Source organism: Lipophrys pholis (assembly GCF_963383615.2).
Source record: "Lipophrys pholis genome assembly, chromosome: 1".
Lineage (NCBI taxonomy): Eukaryota > Metazoa > Chordata > Actinopteri > Blenniiformes > Blenniidae > Lipophrys > Lipophrys pholis.
This window is the reverse complement of record NC_137635.1, coordinates 47,299,200-47,316,418: the sequence shown is the minus strand read 5'-3', so window position 1 is coordinate 47,316,418 and position 17,219 is coordinate 47,299,200. Positions and strand designations below refer to the sequence as shown.

General features: G+C 41.0%; 1 protein-coding gene across 1 annotated transcript in view; it reads left to right on the top strand.

Annotated features, from left to right (window-relative positions):
- Positions 1–17,219, top strand: part of LOC308113007 (collagen alpha-1(XI) chain-like) — an 84,634-nt gene that overhangs the window by 63,566 nt on the left and 3,849 nt on the right. The window contains exons 46-63 of the mRNA XM_080468882.1: positions 518–625; positions 3,502–3,555; positions 5,102–5,155; positions 5,262–5,315; positions 5,565–5,618; positions 6,581–6,688; positions 6,838–6,891; positions 7,328–7,381; positions 7,652–7,705; positions 10,310–10,363; positions 12,370–12,477; positions 12,588–12,641; positions 12,989–13,042; positions 13,602–13,709; positions 14,330–14,383; positions 14,488–14,523; positions 14,635–14,688; positions 15,913–16,174. Coding sequence (XP_080325008.1) covers positions 518–625; positions 3,502–3,555; positions 5,102–5,155; positions 5,262–5,315; positions 5,565–5,618; positions 6,581–6,688; positions 6,838–6,891; positions 7,328–7,381; positions 7,652–7,705; positions 10,310–10,363; positions 12,370–12,477; positions 12,588–12,641; positions 12,989–13,042; positions 13,602–13,709; positions 14,330–14,383; positions 14,488–14,523; positions 14,635–14,688; positions 15,913–16,174 — 1,378 coding nt within the window. The remainder of the gene's footprint in view (positions 1–517; positions 626–3,501; positions 3,556–5,101; positions 5,156–5,261; positions 5,316–5,564; positions 5,619–6,580; positions 6,689–6,837; positions 6,892–7,327; positions 7,382–7,651; positions 7,706–10,309; positions 10,364–12,369; positions 12,478–12,587; positions 12,642–12,988; positions 13,043–13,601; positions 13,710–14,329; positions 14,384–14,487; positions 14,524–14,634; positions 14,689–15,912; positions 16,175–17,219) is intronic.

The window sequence follows — 17,219 nt, the reverse complement described above, 5'->3', positions numbered from 1 at the left end:
CACACTGTTTACCATGAGCGGGTGGCAATAGTCTACTGTATCCTCACTCCCCTGTTGAATAGCTTTAGTCCGGACGTTGCTGCTTCCCCAGGTATCCCGGCGTACTGCTGCCACGTGTCACCCTTGTTTCATTTTCGTTTCAATGTATCCAGTGCATTTTCCTCTGAATGATCAGACAGGCCTCACGGCGGAGTTAGATTCTCCACTCTGAAAAGCCTGTGAGTGTAAATGTCTGCCTATAAGTGCACGGAGAGTGCGTTGGCCTGTCTGGGAAGCAGGGTTTTGTAAAGCCTTGAGCCCCCTTACAAGCAAGTCAGTGTGCAGCACTGATGGAAGTGCAACAATTGCCATGAAACGACCTCAGGACTGTGATTGTACACTCAAAGCTGTGTTTGAATGTGTCCATCCATCCACCTTTTATCATGTGAACTTTGATATTCTGAGCAACCTTGAGGAGGATGAACTCCATTGACTGGTGATCAGAGTGAAGGACTTTATGTGCCTTGACATCCCACAGGGCAGCGACGGAGAGTCTGGACCCAGAGGACAGCAGGGGATGTTTGGCCAGAAGGGAGATGAAGGCCCGAGGGGATTTCCAGGTCTTCCAGGACCCATCGGACTGCAGGTGAACACGCGCCCGTGTCGATTCTCCGTCTGGAAACACATTGAAACCAAATCACGTTGAACATCAGCTTGTAGCTATGCACATTACTTTCCTTCTGTCAGAACCTTACAGAGCAAAATGACGTCCTCTGTGCCCCTTAAACCGACAACATTTCATCTCTCCTTGCATCATTTACATTACATCAAAACAAAGAATAATTTATTTATGCAGCCTTGACTCCTAATAGCACTTTGTATTGCTCCTGGGCAAATAATACTTTTTTTCCCCCCTCAAGGACTTTCCTCAGTGTAGACAGTGCGAAAAATCCATCACCATTGCTAACATTTTGCATTTGGCATTATGCCGTGGCGTTAATGGTGGAGGGGGGACCAGTGTTGGTTTTTCCGCTCTGACTACTTCATTATCATGCAGTAAACCACTCCCCTGCAGTGCTCTCAAGACCAAACAGGAGACCAGCTGCTACAGCTCGGCCCTCATTTGATCAACTATTTTAATCAATATACAGTATAAATCCATTTATCTTTTGCAAATGGGCTTCATATTAAACAAATTACACTCTGCACACACTATTTATTTCCTAGATGATGTAGAGTGAGTGGGGAGCAACACTGAACTGCAGGGAAGGCGTCACTGTGGGTTTTTTAAAAAGGACGGACGGAGAGGGTGACCTAATTTGCTTTATTGGGCGTCAAACCCCATGACCTCACAAATGTCCTGTTCTGCGAAGAGAAACACACAGTTTATCATATCACAGGTCAAATCCTCATCTAGTTTTATCTTTCAACTCGACACACATTGACGGATGGTTATTTATGTATTTCTTAAACTCACTGATTCTTTTTAAAATCATGCACAGTACAGAGTATTAGAATGAGACTTTAAACATATTCCGAGAAGCAATAGCATATCCTTCTAATTGCAGAAAAGTAGGTTATCAACACTCAGCACCTCTCCTTATTAAATCCACTCAGGAGTTTTTTTAATCCCCCACTTCATTTAGTCTGATATGAGCCATGTCGTATGGCAAATAAGGTGAGATGAATCTATTATTATAATACATTCATCTGGAGCTGCACAATTTCACTGCCAAGTAATGTTGGGTTTGCATGTTCTTTCTGTGCGTGCATGGGTTTTCTCTACGTACGCAGTCCAAATTTAGCTTTTTTAGCTTAATTAGTGACTAACTTGCATGTGTGTCTGTCCTGTGATGGCCTTGTGACCTGTACAGGGTCAAAGGTTGCCCTCATCTTCACTCGTAAGAATAAAGAGGAAGAATAGATGGATGCATCTATCTGACTTTACATTACTTGCCCAGAGCCACTAGTGTCAGGTCATTACAGCCTTCTCAAGATATATTTTTTATTACATGTTGGCTGTAAAGACCGTGTCTGACAAATGAATGAATGTAATCTTCCCGTTAGAGCTCCGCTTTACTTTATTTACCTCTCCTGTCCTCAAATCTGCAAAAGAGTGACGGACGAGGAGAAAGGGTGGTCCTCTGCGTCATTTAAGCAAATGAGCTGAAGTTGAGAAAACTGGCTTTAGATTTCATTGAATGAAGAAACTGGGCTCTTGAAAATATCTCAGTCATTTATCCAAGGACTCACAGAGGATGAAATTAGAGCGAAGCCCCACTGGTCAATAGGGCCAGATAACATTGTTATTAAGTGCAATTGCCTTTTAATTGGGCATAATGCACTTCATCTCCACTCTTTTAATTATGTTTGGCTAAGCTGCCCTTCAATAGATGGCAGCAGCCGCTGCGAGCTCAGCTCTTCAATGCAATTATCTGTAGCATTAACGATTTTTGACTATAGGGAATGAATGTCCGCAGTCTGAAAGCCTTCCATCACGGCCAAGCTGTATTTGCTGAGGAGCGCTGGAGCTCCGGCTGAATTCTTCAGATTAGGAGGTTAAGGTGGGGGTGTGGAAGGGAGTAAATATCAGATCTGAGTGTTCTTAGAGTTCAAGGCCGGTGTGGGAAAAATTCATAGATTTCCTTTCACATGAATGTGAATTAAACGCACCATGCCCCCTCCTCTTCCTGTGGCTCATATTTTAGAAACAAACCCAAGCAGCCCAATGCTGATCAAGAAGCTATTATTTCCAAACAATTAATGAGTTGATGTTTAATGTATTTCCTCAACACTGGTGTTAGTGTGAATAAAGCCCCCCTCACAACCTGTTATAAATTAGCCGTGTTTGTCATGCAGAGGTACAGTAAATCAAGCAAAAGGGCTGAAACTACACATATGTGACTGCAGTGATCGATACGCTGCGTCATTTGTGTTTTACAGTCACTCATCATCGCTGCTGCTGTTTTCAACCCACCACTGGATAATGCATGCTTCGTTTCATATTTAATCAAGCACAACACCTCATAGCTGAAATAAGACAGGGACACAATTAGCGACACCGGCAGGTAAAAACTTCATTTTTGTTTTGTTAAAGATGCAACTTTTCAAGCTGTTCTCTAGTCGAGCACGACCGAATCCCGAACCTGCATAATACACACCACCTGCACCGTCCCCTTTGTTTCCACTTTACCATTGGACGTAGATGGATGGAGTTTCCACCCTGCAATTTACTCAGGCTGATTATACCCAAGCCTCCCATACCCTTTAATTACAATAGGTGTCCTTTTTGACTAATTGTGTGTTTACACTCAAGAGGTTCTGCTTGTATTAATGCACTCTCCATCACATTGCATCATAAAGCCCGCTATTCAGAACACATCACCTGAAAGTGTGTTTTCACGAGCAGCCAAAAAACTTATTTATGCTCCCGTCGGTGGATTTCTCCGACGTGCAGTTTTGTCTCTGCCTCACATGAACTTCCTCCGTTCTGAAGAATACTTGCCTCTTTTTTTTTCGCAGGGCTTGCCGGGCCCTCCTGGTGAGAAGGGAGAGAACGGAGACGTGGGACCGATGGTGAGTGCGGCTCGGTCTCTGTCACAGGGATTCACATTGTGTGCACGTACAGAACAGCAACGTGGGGAACGGGGCTTATTGTTTGGAAGTTTTGGCTGGTGGAGTTTGGCAACACCACCAGCTTCATGACAGATGTTCTTGTCTGTGCGAGATGCGCCCACAGAAGCATTTCAGCCGGTGAAATGCACATGCTTTTTCTGTTTTTCTGTGCAGTATACTTTACTGGTATAATTATTCACTTTTTTTTTTACTATTAGCACTACAAAGATAAGCCAAACAATCGTACCCATGTATCTTAAGAATGTGATTATAATTAAATAGTAGTAATTTTTACATTATTTTTTTTCATTTCATTTCATTTTAGTGGTCATTACTGCCTGTGGCTAAATAAAACATCTAAAATATAAACCCCCAAAAAATTATAGAATTTTGAGGAAAAACACCCGTTTCATTATATTCCAGTTCTTTCAGATGTATTTGTAACAATAAATAATGTAATATTGGCCAATAACATAATACCTGCCAATAACATATCTTCCATTTATGTTATACAATATTAATAAAGCCTATGAGGTAATAACTTGCAAGTCGTGGAAACAAATATTTGATCTATTACTATAATAACATTCTATATGTAATAATTGATTCAAGTAGCATTAAAAAAAAATGTAATAACTCTAGCCAATTTTGTAATGATATATAAATAGGGCTGCATTTCTCTGTAATACAACCTTTAGTTTTAGTGTGTGGGATAGTCATATTCATTCATTGATAAAAACTCTCCAGCACTCTTCTCATTCATGGTTGTGAGAAATCTTTTACTACTTTATTACATTAAAGGCAAATTATTATTTTATTAGAGAAATTACATTCAGAATGGCCAAAATTAATACGTTATGAGTTGTTACACTCCTGTATAATATTAGAGTCTGATTCGAGCAAAGCGAACATAAACTCTCCTTCACTTTCTCTGAGCCACATTCAAATTGTTAAGCACTCGGTTTTGACCCTAAAGTTTCAATGAAACAAGTTCAGCAGGTATCATTCGAGGAACGTTTCTAAAAATTATCAAAAAGCTGTGTGACCTTGCATGTATCAGTGTTTTCTTTAGATTGAAGAACAGACAAGTCATATTTGTGAAATCACATCTATTGCATTATGTTCAAAGCTACTATTGCTCTTTTTTCAATAAGAAGTGAAGTTTGGTCAATAAAAACACATCATCTTAAAGCGATGACCCAGATGCTGGTAATGATGATAGAACCGAGTGGCAGACGGTTGTTTAGGACAGACGCCCTGACTGAGCTGAATAATGAAAATAAGAAGAAGGAAGGTTAGGGAGGGGTTAAAAATATGGATAGATGGATGGATGGATGGAAGGATGGAAGTATCAATAGGCCTTCTCTGTACAAGTTTCAACCTTGTCATTGTTTCCAAGTGAAACTTCTCTGCATCAGATGTTCCCACATTGTAATGCAGAGCAGCAACTTATTTAGAAATCACGTAACTCCACACTACTCCCGCTGAAGTCTCGTCCCGTTGACAGGGTCCACCTGGTCCTCCTGGTCCCAGAGGTCCCCAGGGTCCCAGTGGAGCTGATGTAAGTTTGCGTATATAACCCCTCTTATCTGGTGGTCTTATACTGAGATCTGTCAGTCTAAATCTCTGTATTTACTTGAACTGATCTCTCCGGGTTTGGTCTGCAGGGAGCACAAGGTCCTCCTGGAGGCATTGGTCCAATGGGAGGCGTTGGTGAGAAGGTAAGCACCAAATACACCTGAAGACTTCGGATTCCGTATTTTCAAGGACAAATATTCCTCTTCATGCTCGATTTTACCTGAAAATAAATGAATACGGAAATGATTCTTTCCTTCTGAAGATCGCTGTTTGCAGAAACAAAGATTCAAACTGATGCACTAATTAGTCAGCCGCGAACGCCGCCCTGTTTGAAGTCAGCGGGGCGGTCGCTGTTATTTCCACTAATGCTCTCTATTGCTGTGACATCACAGGGAGAAAACGGTGAGGCTGGAAACCCAGGAGGCCCCGGAGAGCCTGGTGGCAAAGTAAGTGCTGTGTCATGGAAAAGTAGGGCTTCTTATCATATTTCAAACACTGTTTTGATTTTCTTCAAAGGCAAGGGGGAAAAAAAAAAAAACACCCCATTAATAGAAGTTTAAAAAGTATTTAAAATGCATTGTGAGCAGCTTGTCACCCCGTCCAGCAATATGCCCTCATGTGCAGCTCGTCTGATGTGTAATTATGACTGTTGAAACAATACGTCTATGAATAATTAAGTCCTGGTTTGCGGTTTGACGCTTTAGCTGTGGGGCCTCTTCTGCTTTTGTATATTTTACCTACGTTTCTATAAGCTGATGTTTTGCAGCCTGCAGGCTTTTTTAGCAGATAATTGGTTCAGCCTCATTTGGACCCGGCGGATTATTTAAGCTCCCTCGCCGGGCTGTTATTGGAGCAAAAGTCCAAATAAGAGTTTTAGCTCATGATGTTGCATATTTCATTTGAGTAAAAGAAGTCTCGTGCCTCCAACTAGAGGCGAGCTTCTGCTTGTGTCGCACCGGGGAAGCATCAGCTCGGTTGTGGGTGTTGAGGCACTCGCTCTCCTCGAGTCCGACTCCATCAGGCTGCATCGACGTATCCGTCTGCCTCAGTGTATCTGTTTACAGTGACAGATAGACCCAGGGCTGCACGCCACATCCAGGTCAATTTTAAAGGTGCCACGCTGGCAGTGGCCGGAGAAAAGCTGGTCTCTAATGGGCCAGCTAATGATTCAGGGCTTGTAATTATGCTTCAGCTGCTGCTGCGAGTCTGAGCCGAGGCTTCAAGGAGCTGTTTAAGAGTGAAAAATGATTCTTTAGGACTATCATTTAATGAGCAGAATCATCTTTTTAACTGAGAATAGATGATTGAAAAACATTCACTTTATCAGAATGGTTTTAATCCAATTTAGGTGACAGAGTTTAGCCTGCGTTTGTTTTCATGCTGACAACAGTGATGCACTTTCCCTCAGGGCCCTAAAGGAGAGACTGGCGAGAAGGGAGAAACCGGCCCCCCGGGAGCCGCCGGACCCGCCGGTGGCCGTGGACCTCCCGGAGACGATGGCTCCAAGGGTAACCCTGTACGTCAGCCAGGATGAAACGCAGTCTGACGCGTTATTAGAGCCGTCAGTGGCGGCTTCGTCGTGTCATATTTCTGAAAGCTGCCGCTGACACGGTGTCAAATACGTGAGTCACGCTCAGTTATCTCCGTGTCTCAATCTGTCTGCAGGGTCCTGTCGGCTTCCCGGGAGACCCCGGTCCCCCTGGAGAGCCCGGTGCTGCCGTAAGTACTGCACTTAATGTTTACACTTTTCCACCGGTTGATAAAAATCAAGTGTCAGTAGAGTGTCGGTAAATATTTACAACCCGTTTTAAATAGAGCATAAAACACTGGTTATATGAAATCTCCACACAGATGAAACGGTTCTCACTATAAATCCAGATTAAGGAGCCTTTTTAGTTTGAATGTCGTCCGTGTTTTTCTCCCACATCCCACATGATTTAGATTGACAACTCTTTATTGTAGGTGTGAACTTTAATAGTGATATAGAAGACGAATGGCGGTAAAATCCTGTACAAATCTAATAATGTTGTACCAGATTAATTGGCTAGGCAAGAAAAATAAAGTCATATTAACATGCTGTGATCACATCTCCAACACCTACCAAATATATCAGATTGATCACAATATGATTTCTGATTATTGTGTCTTTCTTTAGGGTCTCGACGGTTTGTCCGGTGACAAAGGAGACGATGGAGACGCTGGACAACCCGTAAGTCTAATATGACCAAAAACTGTTTAAAAGAAGATGTATTTTATTTAAAAAAAAAAACAATTTGAATGTAAGCGTGCAGTTCAGAGTTAATGCCACCAAATTGCATGCTGCAGCAACAACGTCAGAGAGAGGATGGCAGCTAATCTCGTGTGCATCCTGTCAAAATGGATCCGGCTTTTAACAAATGTAGAGTCACAGGAGCTGATTATGTTACAACCCTTCATTTTTTAAAAAGTGGAGTTAAGTATTCTGTCGACGCCTCTTTAGGGCCCTCCAGGTCCATCTGGCGAAGCTGGAGTACCAGGACCTCCTGGCAAAAGGGTGAGTACATTTCCAAACTGACATATGATATGATACTTCAGCTCCGCTCTGGAGATATTCTCCATTTTCAGCCTCTTACAAGCCCCGAGCTACTTTATTACCCAACATAGAGTGATGCATATTTATGATGATATGCTTAGATTTCCAATTGATCTTCATGACTTTGACAGGAAATTATTTCCATTAGTTAAACTGAGTGTCTAGAATAAGCAGTAATTGCAGATAGCGATCATCATGTTGGAGAATATTAGCATATTTAGAGTTTGACTGGCAGTAATGTGAAGGCAGTCGGACTGTTGCCGCCGCTAATGTCTGGAAATTAACTTGTCACCGCCATTTCTGGCGCCCGCCGCCTTTTCTGTCACGTCAGACTTCAGCTGAGATTATTTTATTCCCCCAGCGTAGCGTTTTTATGATCCCTCCCAATTACGGTAATAATGTTTTACAATTAATCGTAAAGTCTTAATGGAGTGTGGAAAAGGCTGACGCGGCTCTGCGGAGACGGGGAAGGGAAGTCGCTCCTTCCTGTGAAGTTTAACCTGCTACGTTACCAGTTAACTCCCAGAAATAACGAGGCGTGAAGAGTATCTGGTGTAAAAGTTGTAATAAGTTGCTATAAAAATGGAGCAGATGTTCACCTGTAGTTGACAATTAAACCTGTGGATTAACATCTGTTTGGTTTATTCGTGTGTAACTTACAGCCTTGTCAGTTTAAGACCCACTTCACATGTTTCTGTGATCTGTGAGTTTTTAACCATGAACTGCGCAAGTTTAAGGTTTTACTCACATAAAAATCCACAAACGGCACCGACAGAAACTCAAATCTTATTCTCTGCACAATCCATCAAGATGAACTCAGTAATTCAAGAAACAGAATATTTGTGTCACTTGAAAAATCATTTTACATTATATTGTGTTACATGTCGACACGTTATGATTTCATTCTATCCCTGAAGAGCAATCTAGAATTTCCATTATTATTTTCTATTCATTTGAACTTTTACAATTATAACAATTATAATTTCCTCCTTTTGATGTAAATCAAATAATATGTGTTTTTTCCATCAAAAAACAGTACATCAATAGTTTTTAAATGCACAATATCCCAAAATTGCTTTGTAGAATCACAATGACTATCTTTGTTTACCCATTTAATGCCTCATTTCTGAAGTTTTTAATACATTTTTCTCATGTTTATCACTTCATCTGGGAACAATATAACGCATGCAAGCACTTTTTGATTCATTAAATCCCTCATTTTACGAAGCTTTAAATAAGTTATTTTGGATATTCTGTAGGTTCCGAATTTCCAGGCTTTGCAATGGCCATAAACAACATTATATAAAGTGAAGCCACCAGAAAAAAAAGAAAACAAACTTTGGTTTTAGATCAAATTAACCCCATGCTACATAATTCACCTTGAGCATTATTATTATGATGGTAGAATTTGCGATTGAAATAGTCGAATGTGGTCGAGTCGTGTAAATATTTCAGGCTTGTTTGAAGATGCTGTTATAGTCTGTTGAACGGGAAGTGATCACTGTGCTGACGGTGTTCTGGTTTGAGATCATGCGTCTAAAATAAAGTCAGATCTACCTACAGTGGCGCTACACTGCCACGGATGTTTGTAAACCCTCAAGCAAACTAATTTGCATGTTTTTCATGCTTTCACGTGGTCAAAGCTGCAGTGCATCGATTGAATTTTGGATTTCAAAAAATCTTGGTAAGCAATTTTAATCCCAATCATTTGTATTCTGGGGCTGTAGCGTGCAGGTGACAGAGACTACTGAACAAATTAGACCCTGCTCCATGTCCATATTAATGGACTTTGCGGTATGATGTGTTTTTATCCCTCACCGGGATAATTCTGGTTTACTTACTCCCAATATCTCTTCAAAATTGACTCGGGTTTTGGTGCTCGTTGATGCGTGTGACTGCTTGACTACATTAGCACACACATGCCAGCGGACACACACACTGGACTCGCTAATGCGCAAACACTTTCCAAGCCTTACAAACCTACATAAAAGACCCGTGGTTTTTCTGTGGTTTATTTGATTATAGTTTGTAATGTCAATCCTTCTCCATGGTTTGGACCAGCAAAGGGTTTTTGGTGAAAATATCAATGCTTTTTTTTTTTTTTTCTTTAAATCTCAGTGTGTTTGGAAAGTGGGGCAGCTTGTTTGCACCAGCATTGGTTGACACTGTGTCGCCCCATTCTTTTTTCTAACGTCATACTTATTCATAAAGTAATTCCGACAAGAATAATACTAATTTCTGATTGAAAATGTGACAAAGTGGTTTGCTTTCTCGCCTCACAGCAAGAAAATCCCCCATTTTAGCCCTTTTGGACCTTGTTTGTGCAGAGTTTCCATGTTCTTCGTATACATGCATTTGTCTGGAGTACTGTCACCCACAGCCCCAGAAAGTGAAATAATGACTTTAAAATGCCTTTTGAAGTGAATGCAAGAGGGCTCAATCTGTTATTTTTATCAATAGGCATCAACAAAAAGATTGAATCAGTTTGCTTTAGCCCATTGCAGTAATTAACAGAGTGCTCTCATACACCTTTCTATTCTAACAGTGTTTGTTGTTGTTTTTCAGGGTCCTGTTGGAGCTGCAGGTCAGGAGGGCAGACAAGGAGAAAAAGGTTCCAAGGTGAGTTACAATACCACTTTTGATTTCCAATCAGATTTTAAAGCACAATTGTGACTTTGACTCACTGCTTTCATTGGAAAAACTATCTGAATGCTCACAAAGCAACTGTATTGAATGTTTTCATGACATTTCATCAGTTTATAACATTGAAAAGTTAGAAAGTGTTATTGTGTTGATCTGACAGATAAATATTACCTGAATCTGCCCTTCGGTTTTCATGGAACCGTAAAAACTTTCAGATTTCTTGCTTTAAAAATCACTGCTCAAGGCCAAATAGCAGATAAGAATTCAACATCACTGGTTGTCTGAAGTCGATATTGTGAACGTCCGGCACTTTTGGGTTATGAGTGTGACCTAATGTTTGTCCTGCACAGAAAATGCATCCTTAATTAGCGCAAATGTTGGCTGACCGTGCAAACGTTAGTTAATAAGCTGGCTGAGGGTTATGGGTTAGGTTTAGGCAGAATGATCGATGGATCTTTGTGTGGTTTTATATTTCTCATTATTAATGTTAAGAAAATCTTCTGATCTTATCTTCGTGCCGTTTGACGGTTAGGGTGATGATCCCATGTGGGATGAATGCATTCTTGTCTTGTCTTGTCTTGTCTTGTCTTGTCTTGTCTTGTCTTGTCTTGTCTTGTCTTGACTCATTGAGTAGTAATACTTCCCCCAGTAGCATCCAAACCTCTTTCCATAATATCTTCAGTTACGTTTGTGAAAAAGCATTGAGGTTTCTTAAGGCTTTTAACTAGTTTGATGACTTCCTTCAAACCTCGAACATCATGTTTGCACAGTCAAAGAGGAAAACTCTTAAAGAATTTGTTTGTCTCTTGATCGGATGGTTCAAAGGAAATCACAGACAGGAAACGTGACACATTTCAGACATCGCCTCTCTCGTCCTCTTGTTCGTTGTCGCACTCCTTCTCTTCTCTTCTCCTCTCAGACAGACGGCTGCACAAAGTGCATATTCTATCCACATCTGGGTGAAGGATTAGAGTTGACTTGATGGGGACAAGACAACGACAGCGTGGTGATCCCACAGTGTCAAATCCAAGCCTAATTGGTTGTCAGAACAATTTAATCCCCTCCTCCTATCATCCCCGGCAATATGACATCCCTGGAACTTCAATACACAGAAAACTGACGAGAACTGATCTGTTTCTGCTCAGAAACAATAGACCAGACCTGATAACCTTTAATTTGATCCGATGTGGCAAATCCTTGAATCCTTTCACCCGCAGCTCTGATAGGAAAAGATGCAGCAGAATATCAAACGGATTCTTGGACCTATGAAAGGCTTTGTCATCTAAGCTGAAATGTGTTATGAAGAAACCGGAGGGTGGGATGTTTCCTGTGGTTGGCCGTCTCAAAAACCGAAGATGCAATAAAAACGCAATCAAGTGCTAAAATACTCAGTAATAGTGAACCAGCGCAACAGGTATATCAAGGTGAAGAATCTCAAACAATCATATACACGTCTATGGATCCTCACAGAGATGAAACGGGAAGTTTGTCACCAATCAAAATATTCTACCTAGCGTGTGAGCTTGGATTTAATCAGGCGAGTTTCCTTCTCGATGCCTGGGAGATTTTAAAATACAATGGTTTATCCAGTCTGCTGGTGAAGTGGCTTTCATCACGCTGAGAGGAGATAGATTTTATCAAGACATTTTGATAAATGGGATTCAGCAGAAGCAGTGGATATGCAAACCTGAAGAAAAAGAGATGCCTTTGGATTGTTTGCAGGTTGATGTACCTGGTGGACTTTTAACTGCAGCGTGGAGTGTGTCATCGTTTGTTGTTATGTGCAGTTTGACGTTTATGAGGTTTGAATTAAAACTTCACTTCGGTGGGAAACCGAATATGACGGGATAAGTAATTGTTACCAGCCAAACAAACAAGTCGGGGTAGTGGTGGTTTTGACCTTTTGTGAAGTTTGGCTTTTTATTCAGAGTTCTGAAGGATCAGAACTGTGGCTCCCTTAACCCCTGACCGCTTCTTGACAGGGTGAAGCCGGAGCAGAGGGACCTGTTGGCAAAACCGGACCTGTCGGACCTCAGGGACCTCCTGGAAAAGCCGGTGCTGACGGTCTGCGTGGAATCCCCGGTGCTGTCGTGAGTAGATGTTTAACCACCAAATCAAGTTTAATTTCACATCTAAATACTCGAATTATGTGATCTTTTCAAAACAATATTTCTTTTTTTCTTTTTTTTCTTAATTTCAGGGTGAGCAAGGTCTCCCTGGCGCTTCTGGTCAAGACGGCCCTCCTGGACCTCTTGTAAGTCACTTTTTTCCACCTCTCTTTATAAAATACTGTTCAATCTTCATTACGGGTACAGATTGCTTCGTCCAAATAAAATCCCTGCGATGAATGTTTAATACAGTGTGCCCTTGTTTAAACTCTTTTACTCTGCTTGCATTTTGCCACGAGATGATTTATGACTTGGCTTTTGAGTATCAGGGGTTTTTATGGAATCATAAAGTTTGGGTGTGATAATAGTTTCATGAGATAAATGTTGCATTCTCAGTGCTCATGGGAAGAACCGTGCAGATTGTCATTGTTAAATAATATGGATGCATTTCATTGTCAGTTTTTGCTTTGACAAACGGATTTTCTCTCCGCAGGGCCCCCCTGGACTTCCTGGTATGAAAGGTGACTCTGGATACAAGGGAGAGAAGGCAAGACATTATTACGATGCTAATCTCAAATTGCTTTATTGTGTATTTCTCATATCTGCTGGTGCGTCTTATCCGAAGCTTCCATAGTAAGCAAACATCTGGGCCTATTCCCCTCTCTGCTCCCTCGCTCACAGTCGAATTAAAAAAAAAAAGCTTCAAGGAGTTCTGCACACCGTGATTTAATGCGGTGAATGAATATGTATAAGTCCAATAATATCATCTCTGTAATGGTCATTGGTTTAATGCCAGCATGCAGCAGTCGGGAGCAGATGGTCATAACTCTGCCGAGCAGCAGGTGCCGAGACAGACCACCATTGTTAAATATGACGACCACAGTAAACACACTAATTATTTATAGGCAGGAATCAGACGGCTCTGAGGTCGTCTGGCCAGACATAAACGTGCCGAGGAATTTGCATATTTCTTCCACTTGAAAATATAACCTTAATTTTCTCCGAGCGATAAAAGAAATTAAGCTTTTGTGGATGTTGTAAATTTCAATAAATGCTTTTCTGTGCTTCTTCTCACTGCTTGTTTTTGGTTTCTCTGCGTGGTTCAGGGTCATCCAGGTCTCATCGGTCTGATCGGACCTCCGGGTGAACCCGGAGAGAAGGGTGACCGAGGTCTGCCTGGACCTCAGGGCACTGGAGGTGGAAAGGGTGATGCTGTGAGTATCCTGTAAAGCCACATTTTGGATCTTTTTTGTGCTCCTCCATCTTGTCATGACTCAGTCAGTTTTCTGAAATGAAAGCGCAAAAATTATGCGTTTTCACCTGAAACGTTGTCATGTAAACAGGGCTGAATTTATAAGATTGGTGTTATTTTTGTAGAATTCCTTATAATATGAATGATAGGAATATAACACCACATGGTTTTCCTGTGTTTCCTTTACTAAAACAAGTCCTGTTACCAGTTAGTGCACCTGATTTACATATTTGACCTAAAAATGTAGTGAAATTGACCATGTATATTTCTGTACATTCACCCACTAAGTCCAATAAGTCATCTTCATTGTCCTTAGTAGCACAGGACTACTCAATAATGTATGGGCAATACAAAGCTCACTTAGAGAATTGTTTGTAATAGAAATTGAACGACTTGTGTGATTTTGGTCATTTAGAAACCCCTTTGTATGCGATCTCTAAAGTCTTAATGTATGGAAATAGCATCCACAAGGTGCAAACTTTCATTTCACACATAATTTAGTAGGTTTTTAATCATTTTGGACAGATACCTGAACTCTTACTAACTGCTTGCTGACGTGTTTCCTCTGCTGTGTGTTTTCAGGGTCTCGGCGGTTCACAGGGGCCTCTCGGGCCTCCTGGTCCTCCTGGAATATCAGTAAGTTTCATTTCTTGTAGTACAAACCAGTTTGTTTTTGCACCTCAACCTTCTGCCACACAGCTGTTGTTCATTTTTCAATATTGCCTTATTTCTTTTACCAGGGCCCTCAAGGACAGAAGGGATCTAAGGGATCATCTGTAAGCTTGGTTTTTTTGATATTTCCAAGGCAATAACACACCTTTATATGTATCATAAGAGTTGGTTCATTTGTAAATATATCCATGATATGGTTTCTTTCCTCTTTTTAGGGTTCAGCTGGTCAGAAGGGAGACAATGGACTGATTGGACCACCTGGACCTCCTGTAAATAACTTTCTTACTTCCATTAATATCAAAACGAGCCACTTAAATATTACAGCCGTGTCACGACACAAGCATGAGATGACATCTATGGATATTTATTCAAACAAAATGCCATAAATCATATTAATATGTTGAGGTGCGGCATGAGCAGTCATGACTGTAGATGAAGAGATGAAAAAAAAAAACGTGGAGCAGTGCTGCAGAGCTGCGAGCTGGAACGCTGAGCTTTGCGGTGTTCAGCACTACGGGATTTCGGAGGATTTCAGAGGACATTAACAGGAGATTCATGTCCTGCTGGGTCACCTACAACACATTCACGTTCAGAGACCACATACAGACCAATTTCATCTTGAGTGGGCCGGACCGGTAAAATATTGCCATGATAACCTTTAAATTCAAACTATAGAGCTTTTCTTTGGTGTGACGCAGAATATACGTGGTGAAAATGTCTATTTGTTTGCAAAATACCAAATGATTATCGAAATAAGATTACTACAATTTCAACATAAAGCCAATTTTAACGAAACCTCCTGGTGCAAAAATACAGTGAAATGGACAAAAAAACCTTCTATTATAGCTGTTGCATTATGCATGTTTTTACAAACTCACCAGAAACAATCATGTATGTTATTTGTATTTATTCTTCTAAAAGCTTTTTGCTTTCACTTCCTACATTCAAACACATATAGCTGGACTTTGCTATGACATTAACTAAGGTTGATTGCAGTTTGATAGAAATTATGTTGTGTGTATGAAAATCAGCCTGTTAGCGTTTGTTTTTAACCCAAAATCTGATACAGGTTGAAACAGTGTCATTGGTAATGGTTAGGTATTTCCAAACTTGACAAATGATACTAAAGGTAATAGTTTAAATATGTGTATATATGACCTTCTCACCACCACTTGAAAGATCATGTTCACCCTGTCCAATTTTACATTAAGGGTAAAAACTGAATTTGTTACCAAAATCCTTTTTATATATGAATGTTTGCTATTCTACATGAGTACCCAATGTGTTTTTGCCACCTCTGCTAATTAGTTGACACTAATGCTAATGTTGTCCACTGCCACAGCAGTCTCCACATCATTAGTCACATTCACCATTTCACACAACACTGGTGACGATTCACGTGCTTGATTCACCCACTGGGAGCAATTTGGAGTTCGGAGAACCCGGACATACGGACCGGGGTTATGTCTTCACATCTGTCCTCCGTGTTGCAGGGTCCGCCCGGCGACATCATCCAGCCGCTGCCCATCCAGCAGGCCTCCAGGAAGACCAGGCGGCAGGCCGACATGCAGGGAGACGAGGCGCTGGCCGACTACGGAATGGAAGGCGTGGGCGTGGAGGGAATGGAAGACGTCTTTGGATCTCTCAACAATCTCAAACAGGACATCGAGCGCATGAAGTTCCCCATGGGCACCCAGGACAACCCGGCCAGGACCTGCAACGACCTGCGCCTCAGCCAGCCTGACTACCCCGACGGTACCGCAGACAGTTTATTCAAACCTCACAGCTTTCGATTAAAGCAGTAGCATTAAACACATTTTAGTTCAGAACAGCTCAATTTCATCTTGAAATAGTGCCATAATAACCTTAAAATTCTAACTTAATTATCACATTGTCTCCACTGAACTGTGACAAATTATGTTTGCATGAACAGTGCATCCATGCCCTCTACATTTAAAATGACAGAATTGAAGTGTGTTTTAAAGGGATTAACTTTCAAATATTGTGCCATATCACTTAATGAACTAAATTTGGGGCAAGAGAAAGAGCACTGTGATCAGTGAATACTGAATATTTGATTGAAGAGTTTTTTTAATTTGACCACATCATTGCACGTTTACATCCTGCAGCCGTCATCTGCACTACGTCATCTGAGGTATGTTTAGAGCGGGTTAAAATTATAGTCGCTAACTCAGTTTTTCGCAATATGATGCGAAGTTTAATTTGCTATTTAAGTCAGTGGCCATAAATCGGGGCCACATACAGCTTGAGTGGGCTGGACTGGTAAAATAGTGCCATGATAACCTTTTATATTTTTATTTAAAGTTGTTTTTTGTTGTGTATACATGATGAAAATGACTATATTTTCACAAAACCAAACACTTACTACTGAGAATGACTACAATTTCAAAATAAAGCCAATTTTAATTATGCAAAATACAGTGAAATGTCCCAAAAAAATATATAGCTGTTGCATTATGGGTTTTTTACAAACTCTCCCTGACAGCATGGCTTTAAGTCTCGTTTGATAGCAGTGAGGTTGCTATCTTTCCTGGCAGCATCACCAATATCTCACCTCGGGTCTCAGTTGTGTTGTGTCTGCTACTCTAAAGTAATTGTTAAAAAAATAAACGTTTTCTTTGAAGTTTTTACCATTTGCTTGGTGGTTTCGCCATACTGGAGCCTCCTGTAGGCCAGTTTTGGCCCACAGGCTTTATGTTTGACACAGCTGGTTTAAAGTGTCCAAGACACTAAAGCGAGCTGCTTTATTATAACCTCAGCAGCGTCTCACGTGACGGTT